Below are 26,852 nucleotides of genomic sequence, written 5' to 3'. Positions count from 1 at the left end.
TGGATGTAAGTTATCATGAACTATTATTGTTGACATTACCCTTGAGGTAAAAGGTTGGGAGGCGAATCTACAAGCCCCTATCTTTCTTTGTGTCCGATTAAAACTTGGAACCCATAAATATCACATAAGTGTTAGCAATTGTGAAAGATTAAATGATAGTTGAGTATGTGGAGTTTGCTAAATCAAAGCTCTGACATAGACCCTTCCTGAAAATAAGATGAATTGTAACTGTTTGATGACTGAGAATATAGTTTTTTAGTTTCAAGAAAGTTTACGATCTATACTTTAACATGTGAACAACTTGTTACTTGATCATGAAAAGTTTTATGAAGATGATCTACTGTTATGATATATAATGATGCTAGAAAACGTGATTGGAACTATCATTGATGAAACTTATGCACTTGCTAGCATTCACACTTCATAAATTATTTCTTTTATCATTTACCTACTCGAGGACGAGCAGGAATTAAGCTTGGGGATGCTGATACGTCTCCAACGTATCTATAATTTATGAAGTATTCATGCTATTATATTATCAACATAGGATGTTTTATATGCATTCATATGCTATTTTATATGATTTTTGGGACTAACCTATTAACCTAGAGCCCAGTGCCAGTTTCTGTTTTTCCCTTGTTTTAGAGTATCGCAGAAAAGGAAAACCAAACGGAGTCTAATTGACCTGAAACTTGACGAAGCTTATTTTTGGACCAGGAGAAGGCCATGGAGTAAAAGAGTTGGGCTAGAAGAGTCCCGGGCTGCCCACGAGGGTGGGAGGCGTGCCCCCTACCTCGTGGACAGCCCGGAGACCCCCTGACTTGTTCTCGACACCAAAACCTCTTATATATACAGAAACCTCTAGAAATTAAACTAGAGATCAGAAGTTCTGCCGCCACAAGCCTCTGTAGCCATGAGAAATCAATCTAGTCCCTCTCCGGCACCCTGCCAGAGGGGGCCATCATCACCAGAGGCTATGGAAGAGGATCCCGGAGGGGCCATCGTCACCATGAAGGCCAAGGACCAGAGGGAGAACCTCTCCCCATCCAGGGGGAGGCCATGTAGGAGGAAGCACAAGGGGGAGAACCTCTCCTCCTCTCTCTCGGTGGCACCGGAGTGCCATCGGGAGAGGAATCATTGCCGCGGTGATCGTCTTCATCAACATCACCATCATCATCACCATCCTCATCTCTTTTATGCGGTCCACTCTCCCGCACCCTGCTGTAATCCCTACTTGAACATGGTGCTTTATGCCACATATTATGATCCAATGATGTGTTGTCATCCTATGATGTTTTGAGTATATATCCTTCGTCTTTGGGTTGATTGATGATCTAGATTGGTATGAGTTGTATGTTTTACTTTGGTGTTGTCCTATGGTGCCCTCCGTGTCGTGCAAGCGTGAGGGATTCCCGCTGTAGGGTGTTGCAATATGTCCATGGTTTTCTTATTGTTTGTGTTGCGTGAGTGAACGAAACACAAACACAGATAAGCGGGACATGGCGTATGGGAATAAAGAGGACTTGATACTTTAATGCTATGGTTGGGTTTTACCTTAATGATCTTTAGTAGTTGCGGTTGCTTGCTAGAGTTCCAATCATAAGTGCATATGATCCAAGAAGAGAAAGTATGTTAGCTTATGCCTCTCCCTCATATGAAACTACAATAGTGATTACCGGTCTTGTTAACAATTGCCTAGGACAATTCCGCACACTGATCCATCCTTATTCCACACTCGCTATTTATAATATTTAGTAACATATTCTAACTTTATGATAACAGCACCTACTTTCATATTTTAGCTCTCCGATATCATATAAAGTTATCCTCTTCATACCCACAACGTAGTTTTATTTCTCGTTGCTAGTTGGAAGCAAACGTTCGGTGTACGTAGAGTCGTATCAGTGGCAGATAGGACTTGAGAGAATATTGATCTTACCTTTAGCTCCTTGTGGGTTCGACACTCCATACTTATCACTTCCACCATTGGGAATTGCTATGATGATTCCCTGCACTTGGGGATTATCAGACATGTAAAAGACTACACACTAGGAAAATTACTAATGGTTACTTTGTTTCATGGCCACAAACTAAATTGAACAAAGTAACAACATAGTTTGTTCAATTCCAAATTCACCAAATAATGATTTTCCTTTCCAAAGCAAAGTGAAACCAGAATTTTTTCCTTGATTTTTGAATTACAGAGTACAAACGGTGCTACATAGCAGTACATTTTTTATAATTTGGCTAACTGATTAATTGAAACTAATCTTAACTCTGCATTCATTATAACACACATGTTTGAAGGTCGCTCATGTGTTGGTGCTATTATCTAAAGCAAACTGACAATTTATGAGGCAAATAGCATCACAAAATATCACTGTCCTCCACAACGATCTACTACTTCTTTCATCTTTGTATGTTTACAAGACATCGCATCTGTTTAAGGAGTTTGTTGATCTCATGATGCACTGTCTGACCCTACACTAGGTAGCCACAAATATACACATCTTTTTAGATGCATCACAGAATTCAGCATATAACAATAGTAGAGTTTTAGAACAATAATTTGCCCTCAACTGCCACTACATTAGTCTATATAATCTAGACAGTTTACAGATGCACTTTTTATATCTGACAAAAGAACAAGGCAGATGAAGAATAGAACCTGGGATCTGGACGATCGGCTCGTAGCACGTAGGTTTTCGATTGGCATGGACGCCAATACTGGTGGATTTGATGTCCTCCCATCCACGCCGAATACAACTCCACCAGAAATTTGTGCCACCGCCGGCGGCTCCATTGCTGCCATCTGCCCCTCCAATTCCTCCCCTTCGAGACTGATCGAGAGGGTTGAGAGGTATCTAGAACAAATCCCCTGTTTTCTTTCGTTTAGTGTCTTTTTCTCCCAAGTCACTTACTTGCGGGCCCTGACTAATTTCTATAGGGACCTAAAAATTAATTCAACACTGCCGCAAGGTGTTTTTCAGAAAGCACTGGCAACGTGCTTGAACAAAGGGGTTTATTTGTCAAAAACACACCATGGGCAGGAAAATTCCCCATTTCTCTTCCACTCTTCTTTATCTCTTGCTCCGACGACTGGCGACTCTCTCCTGGATCCCCTGTCGGGAAATCACTCTCTGCCAAGATCAACGCAGGTTTGCCCTTCGAAATCTCTTTTCTCTCTCGTTTCGTAGCTTCTAGATCGTACCTCTAGCGAAACTAGAACCCTAGCCTGAGCTTTTCATCCACAAATCCCTCAGACACGGTGGATCTACTAAATCTTAGGGAGTACTTCGATTCTACGACTAGGTTCCTACTGTTGTTTTTGGTCAGATAATTAAATTGATTAACCTAGTGTCAAAATCTTAGCCTAGTGCACTGAATCTTTTATAGATCTATCCCTAGTGCACTGAATCCTGCCATGGGAACTCGTTTCGGATGGTCTGCTACCTTCCGACAACACAGTCGTGCAACATGACAGCAGGTGTAGAAATAGTTTTCTGGTGACTGCACCTCTGGCAATTGTTGAGTCATCCTTTTGCATTCTCTATTTTGCTTATCAGTGCACATATAGAAATTTCTACAGCCAATATTTTTCTGTTGGTGACAGTTGATGTAGGAATTGCATTTTGATTTGAGCTGTTATATGACTATTATTTTTGGAAACAACAAACATAAATTTTCTTGTATGTAATACACCAGAGCATGTGCATCACAACTGACAAATCTCACTAAACTAGAGCAGCATTTTTTACATGTGAAATTCTGAATTTTAGCTACTATCAGTCCTAGCAATCAAATGTGATTCAGGCACAGCATTGCATTTTTATTTTCAATACAACTTTTTCATATGTAGCGATAATCAAAATGCTAGTCTCTTTTTGTTATCTATCCCCCCTACTGTTTGTGGTGATGCCCTCTGGCCTTGCAGCTCCATTTCCGTGTGAAAACTTTTTAATTAATTGTTCAACATTAAAACAGAGTTAAAATTTCAAAATTGAATCGCAATGGACAAGTCTTGTTGATATAGCCATTGGTCATTATATACACTATGTTTCTCTGTGTGGCCATGACAATGCTACTGTTCTCTTCTTCTTACCAGCGTTGAGTCTTGTATAATTTCATCCTAATACGCTTTATTTTAAAACTATACTTAGTAAAATGGTTTTTAAAATGGTTGTTTCTTGATAGAGTGGTAGTCATGGCATTACTCTTGCTATAACTTCTGTGTTGTTATGTGCAGATGGGTTCTGTAGATCAAAGCTTCATCAACAAGAGGAGCAACCAGCAGCACCTTGACACTCAATTAAATGAGAAAAATGCACCAAAGATATTAAAAGTAAGCACAAAAATCATATCCCCCAAAACTAAATTTAATTCAACTGTTCTTTCTCCCCTAAATTCCACACTTGAACTATAACATGTTCTTGTTTTTCCCAATTCTAATTCATTCAGTCCGTCCACCAGGTCACCGAAATTAACCATATCAGTATGCTAATCAAGTTTATATCTAAACTAAATGAGGAGCAGAAGTTGATAGTTCGTAAACTTGGGTTCAGTTCTTTGCTTCATATATCATGCAACTGCATATTGGATGATATATTTGAATGGTTAGGAATGCAGTTCACAACTACTTGCAGAACTGAACTAAGAAATGGTTTCAAGTTCCATTTGACGAAATCATATGTACACAAAATCCTAGGCATTCCATGTGGGGGTTTTCCAATACAAACAAAGCCTTTGAAACAAATTGTTGATTTCATGAACACATTTCTTGAAACAACAAAACCAAACCCAGAACACTTGCTGTTAATGCTATCTGAAAACATATCAGAAGAAGCTTTCTCTAGGATTTTCATGCTCCTTGTACTTTCCATTCTAATTGCACCGAGTTCAAAGGGACTTCTAAGCAAAAAAATACTACAATGTGTTGGTCAATATTGAGTCAGTTCCAAAATACAATTGGTGCCTCTTCACCCTGTCATTCTTGGTTCATGAGATTGCAAAAATGCAGTCAAGTCTTGGAAAGAAGAGGTCAAATCTAGCATGAGGTTGCAAAGTACTGTTAGTGGTAAGGAATTATTAGAATTTCAACTTCTTTTTCACTCTAGATCATGTCAAAGACAATTTTTAACTGACTTTGATTTCCTTCCATATTTTTTGGCAAACTTTGGCTGATTGCACATTTTGAATTCTTGATCACTTCTGACTACAAGATTTCAATCAATATGTTCCCAAGACTTCCTTTGTGGTCAGCAACAATGCTCAGATCATTCATCGCTCTAGACACAAATCATGGAGTGAATCTTGAGTTTGGCAGGCTTGAAGTAAGTACAAAAGACACATATATGAAGATTAACTTTGTTTTAATAGTACTCTTTTCCTCATGAAATTTATTGAGTTGAATATACACTTTCATACTTTTCCTCCAAACAAAAACAGATGAAGCACATAACAGCAACTCCATTCGCTGATTCTTTTGATGAGTCACCTATGCAATTACCTGAATCAATTTTGCACTAAATCAATAGCAAACTGCCCTTGATTCACAACATACAGGTTTGCAAATCTAATACAGTAGCAAGAATACTTGTCTTTTACTTTCAAACTAGTATGTTCACCTATTTTTTATGGTTGCTTCGAGCTCACTTCATTCATTTTCAATTCTCATTTTCTTCAAATCAAGAAAAGATTAAGCTTCAGTGTACCAGTCAGAAATTTTGGCAAACATTTTAACAAACTCTATTCCAACACTGCAATCTTATGTTGACGATGTTCTCAGTTTATTACCCTCAAGTTCTCCTTATGAAGATCAACATGAATATCAACCTTCTACAGTTCCAGCTCTTTCAGGAGTGCACTTGGGTAATGTTGTAAGTAACATTGATTCAACTGGTCCCTTGATACCCATCAGTCTAATGCAGAAACATCCACACTTGGACTCATTCATGTATTCATTTGATTTCTTGGATTTTCCTGGCCCTCATTCATATCCTCCAAGATTTGATTCAGAAAATACTCGAGAACTAATTGATTCAATGATTCTAAATTTCTTTGAACGCCTGCTTATTGATGAGCAAATAAATTTTGCCCCTCCAATATCTCTTGGATCTCCAAGTTCCAAAGATTTAGCGGTTCTAGAAGTTCTCAGCAGAGATCAAATTAATGCAAACTTTACCTATACTGTCATTTCTCCTAAAGAAGGTAATATGGCTTTTTATACAATAAAGCTTTTGTTCTGTCTAGTTGTATTCACCACTTTTCTGTATTTGCAGTTCATAACTATTTTTTGCATATTTAAACTACTTACAATATCTCCAGTTCTTTCTTATTATTAGTCAATAACTTTTCATTTTTCTGTTTATTCATTATATAAATACCAGTTACCCTGGATTCTCTTAGAAACAAACCAAAATGGGAAGACTTGAATTCAACAATAAATCGTAATTGGAGACAAGAGAATTTAGCTCTACTCACTGGAAATTTATCTCATCTGATTCAAGTGCCACAGGTACTTTCAATTTATTTTTCTTCTTTCTTAATTTTTATTTTCTCTTCCTTTTTATATTTTAATGTTCATAGTGACATAATTTTTTTTTCTTGTCTTAATGCCAGGAGACTCTTTCTACTGTGCACCACATCAAGTCGAACTAGAAGCATTAGAAGACAAGTCAATTCTCATTTATTCACATCCCTACCATCAAACACTTGCAAAAAATGTGAAACCAATCTCCCATCTAGTCAAGTGTCTCAACCAGCAGCTCCACCTAATTCTTTCCTAGCAAACTACACTGAAGATGACATGCCAAGTTTCATTGCAATAACCAATGCACTACAAGATACAGTCCCGCCCTGTATGACTTCTTATCAAACAAGCACCTACTCTCATGTGGGTTCTTCATCCAAACTTGTCAAACCTGAGACTCATTCATATCCTAGGTTATTCAATTCTAATACTCCATTCCTGTATAGGAATAGTCCACTAATGCCTTTCAAGATTAACACTCCGCAGCCAGAAATTTCTTTTGGAACTCCACTTAACGATCCAACGTTGCTCAAACTCATGGAAGAATTTGAAGCTAAATCCAAAAGGAATCAGATAGAGGCAAGAAAGAAGCCGTTTCAAAACTTATCTTCTGCAAAAATTGTTCAGCAGCCCAACTATTTGCAGTTCCAACAAGTTATCTTCTCAACACGAGTGCAAATAGAATCCTACAAGACAATGACTGCAGCTCTTCCAGTTCTGGACTAAAGGTTTTTTTTTTCAAAGTCCATTCCTTTTAGCTGTACAAAACAGTCAAAGTTTTCATAAAACTCTACCATACAAACCATTTCTTTGTTCTCACATTATTTTTTATTAACTTCTAGTTGAAAGTTTCTAACATTGGTTCCAAAACAACAGCCAAAGAATATTCCAAGTGAATGAAGTATGGGTTGACCAGAAAACCTTAACTATTTCCTTAAGACCTGGTTGCTGGATGAATCCACACTCTCTGGATTGTTACTCAAAGATGCTCAATACTAACCAACTAATCTGTGGTAGGCAAGGCCTAATACCAAATATTGATGTTATTAGGCACATTGTCCAAAGAGAAGATATGGTACGATACATTTACTTCTTTTTCTTTCTCTGACTTCGAATGTTCTTCTGTGCTAACATCTGCTAGTTTCACCAACCAAAAATTTCTCTTGTCTGTAATTATCAGGCAATACTCATGAGGCCTATGTTTAATCATTCAGACCCAATATGCAGAGACATTTAAAGTGAAGCAAGAGTTGGCTTTAGATTGGAAATAGCAAATTTTGTTAGTACCTTTTCTTTTAAGAAAATTTTCTCTTACTAAGTTCTTCAACTGGAAATTTCTGACCAGAACTAACCTACTTTGAATTTTCACTGGTCCACTTACCTTGCTTCAATGATAAGCAATGGATTCTAATAACAGCAAACCTAGAGAGTGGAAGATTTTTTGATATTATGAATCCTGATGGGTCTGGACAAGACAGATTCACAACTATAATAAGCACTGTCTGTTACAATTTCAAGTCACTGTTTGCACTCACCTACCCTAACTGAAATGCATTCAACATCAAAGACTTTGACTACAGATTCATTGCAATTCCTAGAACTAATTTCAGGTTAAGCAGTTTCACTACTTATGTCACTAACAGTTTTTCCTCCAATTCATCCACATCACAGCCAAATAAATTTTGAAGTTATGGATTATTTGTTTTTTTAACTGGATTTGATTCTAACATGCTAGTTAACATGGTTTCATCAATGCAGGTACGACACATGTCTTTTTTCCTTCTTCAAATACTAAAAACATATCATGGCATGGGAGTTCTTGGATTCTCTACTGTAAGAGTTTCTTATCTTCTAAACAACATATTCTAATTGCAATTCTTTCATTTCATAGAAGAAAAAATAATCAGATGATCATCACAACTGTGCAAAACAACTTGATCTCCAAGCTATGCGTGAAATATTTTTGTACGAGATTGCAACCTACCAAAGCAGCGAGGTCCAACTACCAGTCGTGAGGTCATTTCTTCAAAACCACGTAAGTTATAAACACCTCCCTGAATTCCATATTGTCTTACAGTAACATTCTTACTAAGGGAAGTATATACCAAAAAATTCAATGAATCTTTTTTGCTTTTATTATACAGGGTTTCTTGTCTTTCAAATAAAAGGACATTTCACAATCAAGAGGATGAACTGCTGAAAGGTATAATCTAAAAGAAATCTGTGATTCAAAAGTAGTACACTATTTCGCATGATCTAGTCCATAATTTATTAAAGAGAAAATGTACATACAAATTTATATTTATATTAACAAAATAAATGTACTTTGTTTTTAATTTTTTTTCAGGACCACTTGAGGGTGTAAAATGGTTCAGATCAGATTTCGACGAGCTTCACATTTAAATGTGGAAACAAGGGTCAAGACCAGCCATTCTTAAGTTGTTTCTGGCTTCCACTAGTTTAGTTGTTCTAAGTAATACAACCCCTGCCAGTATGAATTTAATTATGGAGAAGTGATTGTATATTTTTTAATTCAGTTGTACTCCTAGAATAAAATTTCCTTTCAAAGAACTAAACTAGTGGAAGCCACTTCCAAATTCTGAAAGAATTCATTCACCAGCTTTCTGTGATTTTATGGAGATTTTCTATTGTTAAGAAAGTTCATACCATTTTTGGTTCAAGCATATTTTCCTATCGAACATAGTTTGAGATAAATTTCCAGTTCAAACTGTATTGGCGACACAGTGAACTAGCGCAGAAACAGTCGAAACAGTCAGCTAGGAACCCGCAGAAACAGTGAACTAGCGCGCTGGAACTTGGGCCGAACAAAGAATCAGCCCAAGAAGCGACCGCTGCAGGTGCCAGTTATCCTAATCGGCGCAGAAGGCGCCGACTAGGAGCTCCCTATTTGCATAATACTCTCCTTCCTTTTCTTTTTACTACCCATATTCTATCTTAAGTCAAACATTTTAAAATTATATCGACCTTATAGAAAAGAATATTGACATTCACAATACCAAGTTTTCTTTCATTTTCTTTCTTCTTTAGAGTAATACCAATGCACCTAATTCATTCTTCGTTAGAATTTTTTGTTTTGTTTTTACGTTGTATTTGTTAAATCTTTAATATTTTTTAAAATTTTTACTAGCAACATATTTTCTTTAAGCAGGTCATTGTGTTGATCTTAATTCCACACCTCAAAGCACGTGGTGTAAGAATATTGTATAAGTCCGATATGACCAATGTATTTTTTGTGGTTTGAATTAAAAAAATCAACGTAATGGTTGTTGAAATAAAAGAGTATAATAGGTGTTTTAGTTCACACTTTTGTGTGCAAGTTTACACTTGTTCTTGCACTAGTTTACACTTGTTGTTTCACAATACTGAATTGTGCAAGGTTTGAACATTTTATGTGCAATGTTTTAATATATTTTGAATCCTCTCTATATGAAAAAAAAGTTTGACAACAAGTCTTTATTATTGTCCATCTTAGGCATATTTGCATAATACCACCCTTTTTTCCTACCCATATTTGTCTTAAGTAAAAAAAATCAAGCTTATAAAAAAATTACTGACATTCACAATGCCAAGTTTTTTCTTTCATGTTCTTTCTTCTTTAGAGTAATACCAATGCCCATAATTCATTCTACCTTAGATTTTTTTTGTTTATTTTGGTATTTTTTTATTTGTTTAAGTTTAAGCTTTTTTTAATACAACAAATTTTGTTTAACCAGGTCGTTTTGTTGATCTTAATTCCACATATTATAGCCCGTAGTGTAAGAATGTTATGGAAATACGGTATGACCAATGTAATTTATTGTGTGGTCTTAATTTTAAAAATAGCATAATGGTTGCTAAAATAAAAAACCAGAATCAATGTTTTAATTCCCTCTTTTCTCCTCTCATTAATTTGTACAAGTATAGTGTATGCGTGTGCAAGCAAATATACTTGTTAAGAAAAGTTTTACATCCACATGCATAGTGTGTGCGCATGCACAAATGACAAATTTAGCAAGCTGATTGGATAATATGCATTTTCAGGCACGTGACACATAGGTGATCCCTGAATAGATTAGAAGTCTTCCCCGCAAAAAGAAAAAAGAAAAGGAAAAGAAAAGCAGGAATAGCTCGAATTTACAAGTAAGCAACGAACAGCGGGGCGCTTGCCATGAATAGGCAGTATGCATTCAAAACCGCGGTCACCATGGACGGCCAGCCGGCCACCCCTCGAAATTAAAGGCTGTGCATTTCGCATGCGTCCGGCGAGCCAAATCGCCCTGCCTCCATTGCTTCCTGATCACTCATTCCTACTCCCGGCCGGGCTCCCGGCCGGCCGGCCGGCAAGCACTACAAGATGTTGAGCTGGCTCCGTTGTTTCCCGCACGACGGCACCGTCATGGACGAGGAGAGGAAGCCCAGGCCCGGGAGGAGCGCCACTTTCAGGAAGAAGCATTGCCCCGATGCCGCACCGTCTCGGAAACGGTTCATCCGCTCGGGCACCTCGCTCACCGCGTCCTCGTCGGCACGAGCCAGCTTCGGCCGCCACTCCGTCGACGTCCCCAACTACAACCACAGCATCGTCTCGGCGCGCTCCTTCACCTTCCCTGAGCTCGCCGCCGCCACGGACTGCTTCAGCCATGCCAACCTCATCGGCGAGGGCGGCTTCGGCCGCGTCTACAGAGGCCTCATCGGCTCGTTGGCGGTGGCCGTCAAGCAGCTCGACCGCACGGGGTTCCAGGGCGACCACGAGTTCCTCGTGGAGGTGCTGGTGCTGAGCAGCCTCCTAACCCACCCCAACCTCGTCGGCCTCCTGGGCTACTGCGCCGACGGCAACCAGCGACTCCTCGTCTACCAACTCATGCCGCTCGGCTCCCTCGAAAATCACCTCTTCCTCCCCCGAGTCCCAGCGGACGGCGAAGAGAAGCCACCACCGCCGGTTCTGCCGTGGCGGACCAGGATGAGGATCGCACACGACGCCGCCCAGGGCCTGGAGTTCCTCCACGAGACTGCCAACCCGCCGGTGATCTACCGCGACCTCAAGTCCTCCAACATCCTCCTCGACGAGGGATACAATGCCAAGCTCTCCGACTTCGGCCTCGCCAAGCTGGCCACACCGATCACCCGCAACGGCAAGGGCGGCGAGGCGGAGGAGGAGAAGGACGGCCCGTCGAGGGTGATGGGCACGTACGGGTACTGCGCGCCGGAGTACGTGAGGACGGGGCACCTGACGGTGAAGTCGGACGTGTACAGCTTCGGCGTGGTGCTGCTGGAGCTCATCACCGGCAGGCGGGTCATCGACGACAGCAGGCCCTCTGGGGAGCAGAACCTGGTGGCCTGGGCGGCGCCCATGTTCAGCGAGCAGAGGAGGATGCACGAGCTGGTGGATCCGCTCCTGGGAGAAGGGCCGAGCGGCAGGGAGGTGAAGCAGGCGGTGGCGGTGGCGGCCATGTGCTTGCAGGAGGAGGACACCGTAAGGCCCATCATGTCGGACGTCGTCATGGCGCTCAGCTTCGCCGCCGACGACGACTTGCCCTCTGCTCCCAGATACACGTCACTTTAGCATATTACTATATCTGGTGGCATTGGCTAACATTGTGTGGTTTCTATCTGGTGGCATTGGCTTACATTGTGGGGTTTGCGTCTTGACAAAATGAAATAATAAAACAGGGGATTTCGGCTCAGATTTCAAGTCGCAAACCTTGCAAAATACCATGAAACTCCTACATACTCCCTCCGGTCCGAAATATAAGATCATTTAGAGATTCCAATATAGACTATATACGGAGCAAAATGAGTGAATCTACGCTCTAAATATGTGGTCTGTATTGAAATCTCTAAAAGTGCTTATATTTAGAAACGGAGGGAGTACATACATATACAGAAAATAAAATATCGAAGCATGGCATATTAGTTCTTACCACAGGCTGAACAAAAGGAAACTCTTTAAAGACAGGAGACTACATGTACAGCAACTGACACTCAGTTCCTGCTAGCTAGCTAGCTATGCTACATACTTTTGCCTACAGGCAGGCACAATGGAGGAGCTTTGCACCCTTCCCTAAATTCTACTGCCTCCAAAGTGGTCACCATGAATCATTAAAGGAGAATGATAGAAAAAGAAAAAAAAAAACTGCTTCCTATATAGATAGATACCACTGCGTTCATTTTCATCCTTCTTGGAAAGACAGACATGGAGGGACAGTCAGTCCTGGATCACAAACAAAACCAGAGGAACCATTCCACCAAGCGGACAGCATACATCTCACACTCCGCGCCGACCAACCAGTAGTACGGGGGCACCAAACTATGGACGCTAATCAGAATCTGACTCAATGGCTAGTACGGATTTTGGTCGAACTGACCGTGGCTGCCCAGACAGTGAGGAAGTGCCACCAGATCTATCCCCAGCAAAGTCGTCGTCGTCATTGCCACTCATGAGAACTGAAGCTGCACACGAGGAATCAAATGTTAGACCTTTCGGTGAAAATGCAGAGGCACGATTATATGGGCCACTGCTCACTGTCTTCACAAAGTATAAAGAAGCAAAATGCTTCCACATTCATTTGTAAAAGACTTCAAATGGATGGAACAGAATCACAATAAACTGCAGAATTAAGTAGCACAGGGTGACTTCTATCATACCATCTAAAGATGTTATTTCATTCGCAGGGTTCTTCCTTTTCTGAGAAGTATTTTTGGCATTATTTAAACTCCCATCATTCCCATATTCTGGTTGGTTTGCTGCTGGTGCTAACACACCCAAATTAACCGTAGAAACTGGCTCGTGCAGAGATAGATTGGTAGCAGGGTAGTTTTGCACTTCACCCAGATTATCTGTTCCTTGTATTCCTGGATCATCTTGGGTAGTCGAAGGATACTCCCAAAATGACAACCCCAGATCATCAAAGTTTTCATTAAGGAAAAATGAAGTTTCATCTGGGCCTCCTGAAGTGTCAAGTGGATTGGGCGGTGGAAACTCATATCCGGTGTCATTTGCTGCGCCGCAATTCACTGTACTAGGAGACAACACCGTAGCATTTTCATCATCTGTGTCGCTCAGAACTATTGGAACATGTTCATCCCCAGGAGAAGAATTCAGATCATATACACTGCTCGTAGGGTGATCAGATTGTCCCGGTTCTGAATTATAACTTCCACCTTTAGCATCCTCATGATTAGTGTTGCTTGTATGGGTGACACATTTCCCATTTTCAAAGTCTCTACTCTGATCATTATAAGAAGTTGGTTTCAAATTAACATCCCCTTTCTTGCTAATTTCCCATTTGCCATTGTTGTTTCTCCTAATTCCCAGTTTTAGACGAGAACCCTTATTTTCAGGCAACGATTCTTCTTTAATCTCTTGCTTTACAACACCCATGTTGGGTTTCGGTCCTGTACCTGTGGACATACAGAGAGTGCCATCTGGTAAATGCCACTGCATAAGATCCTTCAGTTCAGCTCCACCCTTAGCTCTCCAGGAACCATCTGGCTTGACATCGATTTCTGATATATCATCTCCACAGCTTTTGATCTAAATCACCAAAACGCAACAAAATCAGCATAAGATGCATAATGGAGTAACAGAGATGAGAAAACATGTACTTCATTAACAATATGGACTCACTAGCGAAGTGATGCGATTGAAATAAGGATCAATAATTAGATTCTCCAGAGAATAGTTCTTCAGGCAAATTGGGCATTGCCACTGCAGACAAGGAATACTAGTTTGATTAGAAAAAGAAAAGGTAAAAGCAACAATGATGCGAGGCAAGTAATCAAACCTTCCGTGAACGTTGATTCAGTTCCACAAAAGCTTCTAAATCAAAACAACCCATGTGGACACAGGGTTTGAACCTACCAGCTACCTTAATCCTTGAACCAGTCATCTGTCAACATAAATTAGCTTTTACATGAACGTGCTTTTCACAACATAACATTAGATCGTAAATGGCTAACTTTGTGACAAGGTCTGCAAAACATACTATAAACCAAACAATACGATGCTGCCAACATGGGATTGTATAGCATCTAGGTTAGAAATGTCATAAACAAAGTGATTCTAGGAAGATTGCACCGAGCCTTGGGTGTCATGGTACACAGAATAATGTATGATGGCAAATGCTAAATATTCAATATTCCAATGTACATGAGGTCAGGTGCAACAGACATGTCAGGGAAAGAGCAGGATTGGCAATATCATTATGGATCTAAACATTCTCATTGATGGCCAGAGTGCTTACAGGGCATCGAAGATTTACAGAGACTGAATCAGCAACAACCTCAATATCACTATCACTGTCTGCATTATCTGCCTCAGTCCCCCCACCGACACAGCGACGCACACGAGAAAGGGCATCATCAAACTTCTCACCATCCTGTTCCTTTGGTACCAAATTTAGGACCTGCCCATTATCAAAATTTTAAAAGAGGAATTAAAAGAATAAAGCAGGGTTCCAAATCTCAGGCACTTGATGGTTCCTAAGTAGCAGCTTGCTTACGGTAACTGCTGAAAGAACCATTCTGGCATTTTCCTGGAGCTTGTATAGACATTACTTTTTAACAGCACAGTTCACTTGTAACCAAGAAATATGGGCCAGGAACCATCTGGGATTTGGAACCCTTCTATAACGTGCATTATTAGAATTATGACATATTTCATCAACCTAAAATAGCTACCCTCTTCGAGGCCTAATAATTAAGCACTAAAGATTAAAAACAAGAAAAACCAAAACATTTACAGCGTTGATGGAAAAGGGAGTGCCTATGAAAAAAAAAGATATCTAAAGTGTTTCCTGATCCAAATACCCTCTTTTGCCAAATATGTATTTCTGAAGAATATCGTGGTCAACAATGGAAATGTGGAATTGAATTGCCTTTCATGTGACACAGTATACCATAAGCAATTACCTCTTCCAGAGATCTCCTCTTGGCAATTCTGACACCCAAACAGAACGCACGAGAGTCACTTCTAGATAGAACAATCTTATTGGGACCTTCTTTCAAAAACTGTGTTAACTGGGAGCAAAAAATTGAGTAGGATCAACAAACATCCATGCAGAAAATGTATCATGAAACTAATCAACACATTTTGGCAAATCATTGTTAAGGTATAAAGTTAAAGAACAGCATGCTCCATTTCAACAAGATACTTACCATAAGACCATCATCTCTACCATTGGCCCCTAACGGCTGTGTAGCTTGCCTGCTGACAACCCGAACAGGAATACCTGAGAAAACAAATAATTTCCAAAACGAATAGTTCAGATCTAGATGAATGAACCCACAATTCAATGAGGAAAAACAGTTTTTAGCTGCCACAAAATGTTCCATGTAACCATGCTGGAAAAGACTCGGATCACACCTATATCTACAAGGCAGGAATGATGCAGAACTCAAAGTATTAAATTCCTAAATTGACAACATAGTGGCATGCATAAGTGCATTAAGCCATAGATGCATACAGGCCTGCATCCACATAAGACTCATAATAAGTTAAGGGGATGCAGCATAAAATGAGCGAATAGCATCAGTGCATGAGGGCGATCAAAATTGAATACAAAAATAAGATGAAACTGAAATTTGACTGATCCCACAAACAACAAATTGACTGACTGAATAAATAATTTCCTATAAGAGCCTGTCAATAGTATTTCAGTACAAATGGTAAGCCAATGGAAATACCATTAATTTGCATGTCAGAATGTAAAGGCCAGTGCATCCTGAAAGGAACTTTGTCATCGAGAAGGATACACCAAACCTGCAAGAAATAAATGGTGCAAAGCAAACCAAGGTCAAAAATGGATACACATAGTCCAATATTCTCTAAGATGACGCAAGATACTAGAAATTGAGCACTGTCACCATGTATTAACTCATAAGTCCCAAACATATCCTTGTTATTGATATTTGATCTTGAGGTAATTGTGCTCCTGGTACAAGAACTTGGCAGGTGCTTCCATACAATACATCAGAGCTACAATAACTTGGCCTGGACGTGCACTTGAGGTACAAATCGCTCCTGTGCTGACACATGGACGCCAATGGGGCAAAGTGCATGCGCTGAGCTGCTTGGATTCTTTGCAAAATGGCCCCTGCAAGTCTGAAAGTTTGACCGTAGTCCCCTGGGCACCATAGACATCTAATTTGGGACAATAAACCTGACTAGACCCAGTCATCTCACGCGCTTAGCGTTTCTGGCCGTCCATTTTCCTGACTTGGGCGTTTCTGGCCATTAGATCTGCCATCTAAGGAGCTGCTGCTCCAGGAGAAAAAACGAAGCTCTCTGGTTAACTGGGCCACTTCTGCCAGCCCATTTATCTAACCGAGAACATTCCAAGAGAAAAAACTGTTCGCTCAATCGATGGGCAGTCGATACAACCATCAACATATTACGCATCTCACACGATGCCGCTACACATGGCTAATCTCGATCGCCTCCACCCATCGGTGTCCGACAACAATGGTAGCACTGCTGCTCAACGACCCTGCGACCGAGCTCCCTCTATCGATCGAGCGAACAGTTTCTTCTCCTGGATCATGCTCGGTTAGATAAATGGGCTGGCAGAAGTGGCCCAGTTAACCAGAGTGCTTTGTTTTTTCTCCCGGAGCAGCAACCCCTTAGACAGCACATCTAATGGTCAAAAACGCCCAAATCAGGAAAATGGACCGCCGGAAACGCTAAGCGCGTGAGATGACTGAGATTAGGTCAGTTTTACTGACCTAAATTAGATGTCTACGGTGCCCAGGGGACCTCGACCAAAATTTCACAGACTCGCAGGGGCCATTTTGCAAAGAATCTGAGCAGCCCAGCGCATGCACTTTGCCCCGCTGGCGTCCATGTGTCAGCACAGGAGTGATTTGTACCTCAAGTGCACGTCCAGGCCAAGTTATTGTACCTCCGCTGTAGGTTTTGTAAGTTTTTGTATGAAACTGAGCCCACCAGCCAAGTTCTTGTACCAGGAGCACAATTACCTCTTTGATCTTTTTAGCAATGCACCAACTCCGTCTCAAAATATAAGACATTTTTTTAGGCAAAACTAGCCTACAAAAACGTCTTATACTTTGAGACAGAGGTGGTATCTAATAATATATGATCATACAAATGGTTATTTAAAGTAAATCATGAACAAACCTAATAGTTCAAGGAAACGAAGAAGGAAACGAAATTAACCTGAATGTCATATTCAGCTTTCTGTAGCATTTCCCTATTAGCTCTTGATAACGGAAAGGTTTTCTCGATATACTGTACAGTATATGACCTGAACATAAGCATGAATCACAAACAAAAACTATGCAAATCGCAGAAGTATCATGGTTCAGCTAACTTGTACAGTGACATAAAACAATTTGTGGTCATCTAGTTACTCAAATCTCATGGTACCAACATGTTCATTAGATGTACAACCACCGTATAATGTTTACTTCTTATAGACAACGAAGGAATAATCATGAACAGAACCATCTGAGGTTGTAAAGCAAGAAAAAAGACACAGAGCCCGCTTCTCATCCATAATTAATGTGATCGAGTACCTGGGTTCTAAGTATTGAGGTAAGATCGCTCAAGCAATAATATCACCACAGCAGACAAAACACAAAGTAATTACTAGCAGATAATGTCTGACACATGGTGAACAAAAATCCCTAACAGGATATACTGAATGGTTTCTAGACCTTGCTTTGGCACCCTGATAAACATGTTATGAATGATGAGGCATGGTATAATCACTTCTTTGCACTCAAACTTTACCGGACTCATTTGAGATCGCTCTACAAAAAAGGAGATGCCAGCGGAGTTACAACAGTAATTAAGAACAATAATTTTTTGCTTATTAGACATTTTGCAACATGGTACAGTTGAAGAGATTCTGGAAGATATTCCGCGGCACATAAAACAGAATGATGAAGGAAAATACTTGCTCCCCCACAAGGCCAATCAACAGGGCACAGAGGCTCCTGGTCAGAATGATGAAGGAAAATACTTGCTCCCCCACAAGGCCAATCAACAGGGCACAGAGGCTCCTGGTCATTGACGGGTAAAGGGAGGTAGAGGAGGTGAAAATCAAAAATGTACTTTGGAGACAAATAATGCATGACTTACCCATCTGCCATTATGTTCGAAGGAGCTACTGACACTGGAAGTAATGGGTGGTTAATAGTGACCCAGAAACTGCAAATTGCAGAAGGAAAATATGTCAGAACAATCGGCCATTTAGTATTAAGACTTCTAAGCTACAAATGCAGAAAAGGCAGTCATTCAGAGCGGGGGGAAAAGAGCGGACATAAAAGAGATGCAGGAAAATCAGTTCTAAGTTGCACAGTAATGAGAGTTTCATACATGATTACAATTAATGCTACAGGACGACCCAGATAATCTAATTCAACTAATAGAATGCATGAACACTATCCAATACAAATAAACTGAAACATCACATGATTAATAGCACTTGCACATCACCAAAAATTAAAACTAATTAAACAAGTAAATAGTGAGCATGCATCATTCAGCAAGGGTTTGCTATTAAACTGAAGGTTAGAACAACTTACGGGTCTGCCCTGCTGACTCGGCACATCTCACAATAGAAACTGGAAGGTAGTTCTTGAGGAGCAGTATCTGCAGTCTTCTCAGGTATGATGACACAATCAATATGTTGCCATACACTGCATCTTGGATGATCACACTGAAAAGGACCAAACAAAACATGAAGGAAATAGAAGCAGTAAAACCTGTCAAGAACAAAATTACAGAATGCTACAGATCTCTAAATTATGGAATAATGAAACACTTAAGTGTTACACTTCATAAAATGTTGATGTTACACGTAGATGCAATCTTCTTTTACAAAACAGAGAGTAATCGATGGCAATTAGCTCCTTTGAAGTTTCACGATACATAAAGATCACTGCTTTGAAGTTCCAGAATATGCAAAATGCCAAAGCTAACTGCTATGATAATTCAACAAACAATTCTTAAAATTAACAGGATTAATGAACAAATTTTAAAGATCTTATTGAACTAGTTGGAGGTGATGAATAACAGAACCTAGCAGCCATATAATCATACTTGTCATGGGAACTGTACCTGAATCATGGACCCAGTGGCCTAACAGGATTAATGAACAAATTTTAAAGATCTTACTGAACTAGTTGGAGGTGATGAATAACAGAACCTAGCAGTCATATAATCATACTTGTCATGGGAACTGTACCTGAATCATGGACCCAGTGGCCATGGAACTACCACAGGGGCAACGGACCTTGATATCCAGCTGAGCAGAATCATCTGGGTTTTTCATAGGCATTACACTGTACCCCAGCTCATTCTGGTTTCCAGAAGCTGAAACAGCATTTGCAGGCTCGCGCATTTTTCTAGAAGTAGTAAGCACAAATCAAGAGAGACTTGTAAGGCTCAATCCAGATAATAGAAACACAACATAATGATATGAAGAAATGCAACCTCACCTAAAAGTGTCCTCAACTATTTTCACTACCGTTTCTTTTCCAACCATCAGTCTGTTTGGTAAGCCATCAATTTTGGAGGCTACAAAAATAAAATGGAAGTGATACCTTAGGACCTCCTGGCAGAAACACTGGTCTAACAATATCACTGAGAAAAAATTGTGATGTACCTTGATCCTGTTGATCGGATAATATTGCAACAATTTTATCCACTAGTTCCTGTAAAGCAAAATACCAAAACGAAGTTGTTCAGGAGTAAATGAATATTCTACTCCCTCTGTTCACAAATATAAGCTGTTTTGGATATTTCAATATGGACTACATACAGACTGAAATGAGTGAGCAAACACACTAAAACGTGTCTATATACATCCGATTCAGAAAAAAGTTAGAACATCGTATATTTGTGAACGGAGGGAGTAACATATAATACTACAAGACGCATGGAAATTAATCAGTTCCAGAAAAAAAAATCCATGAAAATCCAATCTATTCCGTGCTTACGAACAATAAAGAGAGCCTAGAAGCATATGACCAATGGATAGTAAATCAATACCTGGAATTTCATTGTGTAAAAAGCGTAGATATACCAAAAAAAGAAGAAGCTGTGAACAAACCTGTTTCTTTCCATGCTTTGAAAGTCCAATCTTACACAGGACATCCTTTAGCTCTTTTAACCGGAAGTGCTTCAGCTTGTCCTACAAAAATGAAAAAAACATTTATTCGATAGGCCAGATGATAGACTGATAGTCATTCTCATCCCTCTGCTTTGTAAGATATAAGCATCTTGCCAACATCAGACCGGGTATTCATACTACACTGTCCCCATTAATTCTGCATAAAGGGTAATGCAAACACGGACAAGTTCTACCAGGTGATCTGTTGCGAGGGGGCAAAAAGGGGGCGCATTTTGGCTATTGATATGACCAATCGAGAGTGCTTTTTGTCCCTAGCCGGATAAACAGGGGATTAAACAGAGGGATTTCAAATCTAATCAAATGAGCGCAGAAATTATAGGCTATCAGAGGGGATCATCGGAGAGGGCTTTAGAACCCATCGTCAACAGATTGAGCGCGCAGACGCATATACGTAAGAGGAAGGAAAGGGCACAGACGGTCGCCGTGTCATACCTTGCAGGCGGCGAGCACTGGATCGCCGCCGGGCGCCGACGCCATGGCGGCGGTTTTTCCTGGATTCCGATGGGCGGGCGGCCGAGAAAGGAGGAGGGAGGAACGGCAGCGGTTTGGGTGGGGCGACGGAAGGGGGTCGGGAGGTGGGAGAAGGTACCGGAATGATCGCCGCCGCACGAGGGCACGGGAGAGGGGTAGTGTTGGTGTGCGGCGGCGGGCCGGCGGGCGTTACTTGCTGCTGCGCTGCACTTTTTTTTGGTGGTGGGGCGAGGAAGGGGTCGGATCTGCAAGCGACACGTGTACCCTGCAAGGGCTAGCTCGAATCTCAAAGCGCTCTCCCCCACCACCGTATGCTCTCTGTTCCTGTCCTTCCGGTATGCATTTCCTCCTGAACACAAGGCGGATAGATTTTCTGGCACTGGCATCTTTCTTTGTTCCTGCTCTCTTCAGAAGCGTACTACTCCTACATTTAAGGAGTATAGTGCCTTATTTAAATTTAAGACATGCTTAATATCCTGTCGAATTTGTCATGTATGACATTTTTATCTTTCAATTAATGTTTGGTTACGAGCGTAGATTTTTCACTAGACGACTTAGAGCATCTTTGACCCTATAGGGATATCCGACAAAACATAGAGCTGTTAGAGCTATTGAAGAGTGAGAGAAGCGTATTGCCTTATCTCTGACAAGGAGCCTTCGTGATAATAAATATAGGAGATCACATCAAGTATTACAAGTGCAGGGTAAACATAAAGTCCTTTTAGAGGATTCCACGATCTAATCTAGAGTTAACGACCTATCCCTCGTGTGCCTGGATCGGTTACATGATACAGAATATGATACGAGCATCTCTAGTTGAACCAACGAGAAATTCTTGAAGTTAGTACAAAGTTGAGTCATCCATTTTAAAACGGAGGGAGTAACTTAAAGCAGTCTAATTCATTCAAGAAATACATTGAAGTCCTAGAAAATTACCATGGCGAAGAGGAAACACCCCCTCATTTTTAAATATTCGGCACAAAACTACCTCAAACTGTTCCATTTTTTGGCAGGAGGAGACTTCCATTTGCACCGTCGATGGTGGGCACGATTCACCGCCTTCCGCGCTTACCTTCGGCTCCACTGAACTCCTCACTGGCCTCTTTGAGAGGTTGCCTCTTTCGCAACATCCACAAGAGCACACGTTGTTGTCGTCGTTCTCTCCCACCGCCGAGTCACTCCCCGAACCACCTTCGGGCACAAATGCATTTCTCGGCTGTCGCTACACCTCACTCTTGTTGGAAAATATGCCCTAGAGGCAATAACAAATTGGTTATTATTATATTTCCTTGTTCATGATAATCGTTTATTATCCATGCTAGAATTGTATTGATAGGAAACTCAGATACATGTGTGGATACATAGACAACACCATGTCCCTATTAAGCCTCTAGTTGACTAGCTCGTTGATCAATAGATGGTTACGGTTTCCTGACCATGGACATTGAATGTCGTTGATAACGGGGTCACATCATTAGGAGAATGATGTGATGGGCAAGACCCAATCCTAAGCCTAGCACAAGATCGTGTAGTTCGTATGCTAAAGCTTTTCTAATGTCGAGTATCATTTCCTTAGACCATGAGATTGTGCAACTCCCGGATACCGTACGAGTGCTTTGGGTGTGCCAAACATCATAACGTAACTGGGTGGCTATAAAGGTGCACTATGGGTATCTCCGAAAGTGTCTGTTGGGTTGGCACGAATCGAGACTAGGATTTGTCACTCCGTGTAACGGAGAGGTATCTCTGGGCCCACTCGGTAGGACATCATCATAATGTGCACAATGTGACCAAGGAGTTAATCACGGGATGTGTTACGGAACGAGTAAAGAGACTTGCCGGTAACGAGATTGAACAAGGTATCGGGATACCGACGATCGAATCTCGGGCAAGTACTATACCGCTAGACAAAGGGAATTGTATACGGGATCGATTGAATCCTTGACATCGTGGTTCATCCGATGAGATCATCGTGGATCATGTGGGAACCAACATGGGCATCCAGATCCCGCTGTTGGTTATTGACCGGAGAGTTGTCTCGGCCATGTCTGCATGACTCCCGAGCCCGTAGGGTCTACACACTTAAGGTTCGATGACGCTAGGGTTATAGGGAAAGTATGTACGCGGTTACCGAATGTTGTTCGAAGTCCCGGATGAGATCCCGGACGTCACGAGGAGTTCCGGAATGGTCCGGAGGTAAAGATTTATATACGGGAAGTCCCGTTTTGGTCAACGGAAAAGTTTCGGGTGCTATCGGTAACGTACCGGGACCACCGGGAGGGTCCCGGGGGTCCACCGGGTGGGGCCACCAGCCCTAGAAGGCTGCGTGGGCCAAGCGTGGGAGCGGACCAGCCCCTGGTGGGCTGGTGCGCCCCCCACCAAGGCCCACGGCGCAAGGGAGAGTGGGAGGGGGCAAACCCTAGGTCCAGATGGGCCTTAAGGCCCCACCCTAGGTGTGCCCCCCTCTCTCCCCCCTTGGCCACCACCCTAGATGGGTTTTGGGGCTGCCGCCATCCCTAGGGAGGGAACCCTAGATGGGGGCGCAACCCCTCCCCTTCCCCTATATATACTTGAGGTATTGGGGGCTGCAAGACAGACGAGATCATCTCTCTCTTGGCGCAGCCCTACCTCTTTCCCTCCTCGTCTCTCTTAGTGCTTGGCGAAGCCCTGCTGGAGTTCCGCGCTCCTCCACCACCACCACGCCGTCGTGCTGCTGCTGGACGGAGTCTTCCCAACCTCTCCTTCTCCCCTTGCTGGATCAAAGCGTGGGAGACATCACCGGGATGCACGTGTGTTGAACGCGGAAGCGCTGTTGTTCGGCGCTTAGATCGGAATCAACCGCGATCTGAATCGCTGCGAGTATGACTCCTTCATCCGCGTTCTTGCAACGCTTCCGCTTAGCGATCTACAAGGGTATGTAGATGCACTCCCCTTCCCCTCATTGCTAGATTACTTCATAGATTGATCTTGGTGATGCGTAGAAAATTTTAAATTTCTGCTACAATCCCCAACAGTGGCATCATGAGCTAGGTCTATGTGTAGTTTCTATGCACGAGTAGAACACAAGTTGTTGTGGGCGTCGATTTTGTCAATTTACTTGCCGTTACTAGTCTTATCTTGATTCGGCGACATCGTGGGATGAAGCGGCCCGGACCGACCTTACACGTACTCTTACGTGAGACTGGTTCCACCGACTAACATGCACTAATTGCATAAGGTGGCTAGCGGGTGTCTATCTCTCCCACTTTAGTCGGATCGGATTCGATGAAAAGGGTCCTTATGAAGGGTAAATAGAAATTGGCATATCACATTGTGGTTTTGGCGTAGGTAAGAAATGTTCTTGCTAGAAACCTATAGCAGCCACGTAAAAACTTGCAACAACAATTAGAGGACGTCTAACTTGTTTTTGCAGCATGTGCCATGTGACGTGATATGGCCAAAAGGATGTGATGAATGATATATGTGATGTATGAGATTGATCATGTTCTTGTAATAGGAATCACGACTTGCATGTCGATGAGTATGACAACCGGCAGGAGCCATAGGAGTTCTCTTAATTTATTTATGACATGCGTGTCAACATAAACATCATGTAATTACTTTACTTTATTGCTAAAGCGTTAGCCATAGTAGTAGAAGTAATAGATGATGAGACAACTTCAAGAAGACATGATGATGGAGATCATGGTGTCATGCCGGTGACAACGATGATCATGGAGCCCCAAAGATGGAGATCATAAGGAGCAAAATGATATTGGCCATATCATGTCACTATTTGATTACATGTGATGTTTATCATGTTTTACATCTTATTTGCTTAGAACGACGATAGCTTAAATAAGATGATCCCTCGCAATAATTTCAAGAAAGTGTCCCCCCTAACTGTGCACCATTGTGAAGGTTCGTTGTTTCGAAGCACCACGTGATGATCGGGTGTGATAGATTCTAACGTTCAAATACAACAGATGTAAGCCAGATTTACACACGCAATACACTTAGGTTGACTTGACGAGCCTAGCATGTACAGACATGGCCTCGGAACACGGAAGACCGAAAGGTCGAGTATGAGTCGTATAGAAGATACGATCAACATGAATATGTTCACCGATGTTGACTAGTCCATCTCACGTGATGATCGGACACGGCCTAGTTGACTCGGATCATGTTTCACTTAGATGACTAGAGGGATGTCTATCTGAGTGGGAGTTCATTAAATAATTTGATTATATGAACTTAATTATCATGAACATAGTCTAAATTGTCTTTGCAAATATGTTGTAGATAAATAGCTCACGTTGTAGCTCCCTGTTTAATACGTTCCTAGAGAAAGACTAAGTTGAAAGATATTGTAAGCAATGATGCGGATTGGGTCCGTAGTCCGAGGAGTGTCCTCACTGCTACATAGAAGGCTTGCGTCTTTGATGCACCGCTCGATGTGCAAACCCCTACAACGTCGTTTGTGGATGTTGTGAACACCTGACAGACACATCCTGATGACTACTTAATAGTTTAGTGCACCATACTTTACGGCTTAGAATCGGGATTCCAATGACGTTTTGAACGCCATAAGACATATGAGATATTCCAAGAGCTGAAATTAGGATTTCAGACTCATGCCCGTGTTGAGAGGTATGAGACCTCTGACAAGTTCTTTTGCCAACAAGATGGAGGAGAATAGCTCAAGTAGTGGGCATGTGCCCAGAATGTCTGGGTGCTACAATCACTTAAATCAAGTGGGAGTTAAACTTCCAGATAAGATAGTGATTGATAGAGTTCTCTAGCCACTATCACTAAGCTACTAGATCTTCGTGATGAACTATGACATGCAAGGGATGGAGTTGATCCCGGAGCTGTTCGTGGTGCTTAAGACCGCAAAAGGTAGAAATCAAGAAGGAGCGTCAAGTGTTGATGGTTTAACAAGACCACTGGTTTCAAGAAGGGCAAGGGCCAGAAGGGAAACTTCATGGATGGCAAACCAGTTGCCGCTCCAGTGAAAGAACCCAAGGTTGAACCCAAACCCAAGACTAAGTGCTTCTATTGTAAGGGGAACGGTCACTGGTAGCGGAATTACCCCAAATGCATGGTAGATAAGAAGGCTGGCAACTTCAACAAAGTATATACATGTTATTAATGTGTACCTCACTAGTACTCCTGGTAGCACCTGGGTATTGGATACCGGTTCAGTTGCTATTATTGGTGACTTGAAGCAAAAGCTACAGACTAAACGGAGACTGGCTAAGGGCGAGGTGACGATGTGTGTTGGAAGTGTTTCCAAAGTTGATGAGATCACCATCGCACGCTCCATCTGCCTTCGGGATTAGTATTGAACCTAGATAAATGTTATCAGGTGTCTACGTTGAGCATGAATATGATTAGATCATGTTCATTGCAATACTATTATTCATTTAAGTTAGAGAATAATGGTTATTCTGTTAACATGAATAATACCTTTCATGGTCATGCACCCTATGTGAATGGTTCAGTGAATCTCGGTCGTAGTAATACATATGTTCACGCCAAAAGATGTAGATAGTACCACTTGTTGGGGAACGTAGTAATTTCAAAAAAATTCCTACGCACACACAAGATCATGGTGATGCATGGCAACGAGAGGGGAGAGTGTTGTCTACATACCCTTGTAGACCAAAGCGGAAGCGTTGACGCAACGTAGATGAAGTAGTCGTACGTCTTCCCGGTCC

General features: G+C 41.5%; 2 protein-coding genes across 3 annotated transcripts; one reads left to right on the top strand and one right to left on the bottom strand.

Moving 5' to 3' along the window:
* The first annotated feature begins 10,791 nt into the window (after positions 1 to 10,791).
* Positions 10,792 to 12,221, top strand: LOC119286165 (probable serine/threonine-protein kinase PBL25). Its single transcript, XM_037565518.1, has one exon. It carries the CDS (start codon positions 10,884 to 10,886, stop codon positions 12,087 to 12,089), a length of 1,206 nt encoding a protein of 401 aa, XP_037421415.1. The 5' UTR covers positions 10,792 to 10,883; the 3' UTR covers positions 12,090 to 12,221.
* Positions 12,222 to 12,419: 198 nt separating this feature from the next.
* LOC119286163 (E3 SUMO-protein ligase SIZ2-like) lies at positions 12,420 to 21,326 on the bottom strand. 2 transcript variants are annotated; one of them, XM_037565516.1, is made up of 16 exons: positions 21,115 to 21,326; positions 20,602 to 20,682; positions 20,155 to 20,203; positions 19,988 to 20,066; positions 19,735 to 19,894; positions 19,073 to 19,206; positions 18,627 to 18,695; positions 17,700 to 17,787; positions 16,211 to 16,286; positions 15,683 to 15,756; positions 15,437 to 15,544; positions 14,770 to 14,931; positions 14,311 to 14,415; positions 14,154 to 14,234; positions 13,172 to 14,060; positions 12,420 to 12,976 (listed from the first exon to the last, which is right to left on the bottom strand). In XM_037565516.1, the coding sequence occupies exons 1-16, from the start codon at positions 21,157 to 21,159 to the stop codon at positions 12,843 to 12,845; spliced, it is 2,334 nt and encodes a 777-aa protein (XP_037421413.1). In that variant the 5' UTR covers positions 21,160 to 21,326; the 3' UTR covers positions 12,420 to 12,842. The 2 variants fall into 2 exon arrangements, with proteins under 2 accessions (XP_037421413.1, XP_037421414.1); XM_037565517.1 differs by having other exon boundaries at positions 13,928 to 14,060.
* Between the last annotated feature and the right edge of the window lie 5,526 nt (positions 21,327 to 26,852).

The sequence above is a fragment of the Triticum dicoccoides genome, chromosome 4A (genome assembly GCF_002162155.2).
Source record: "Triticum dicoccoides isolate Atlit2015 ecotype Zavitan chromosome 4A, WEW_v2.0, whole genome shotgun sequence".
In the NCBI taxonomy this organism is placed as follows: Eukaryota; Viridiplantae; Streptophyta; class Magnoliopsida; order Poales; family Poaceae; genus Triticum; species Triticum dicoccoides.
Note: the sequence above shows the minus strand (reverse complement) of the source record. Positions and strands in the feature narration are given on the sequence as shown.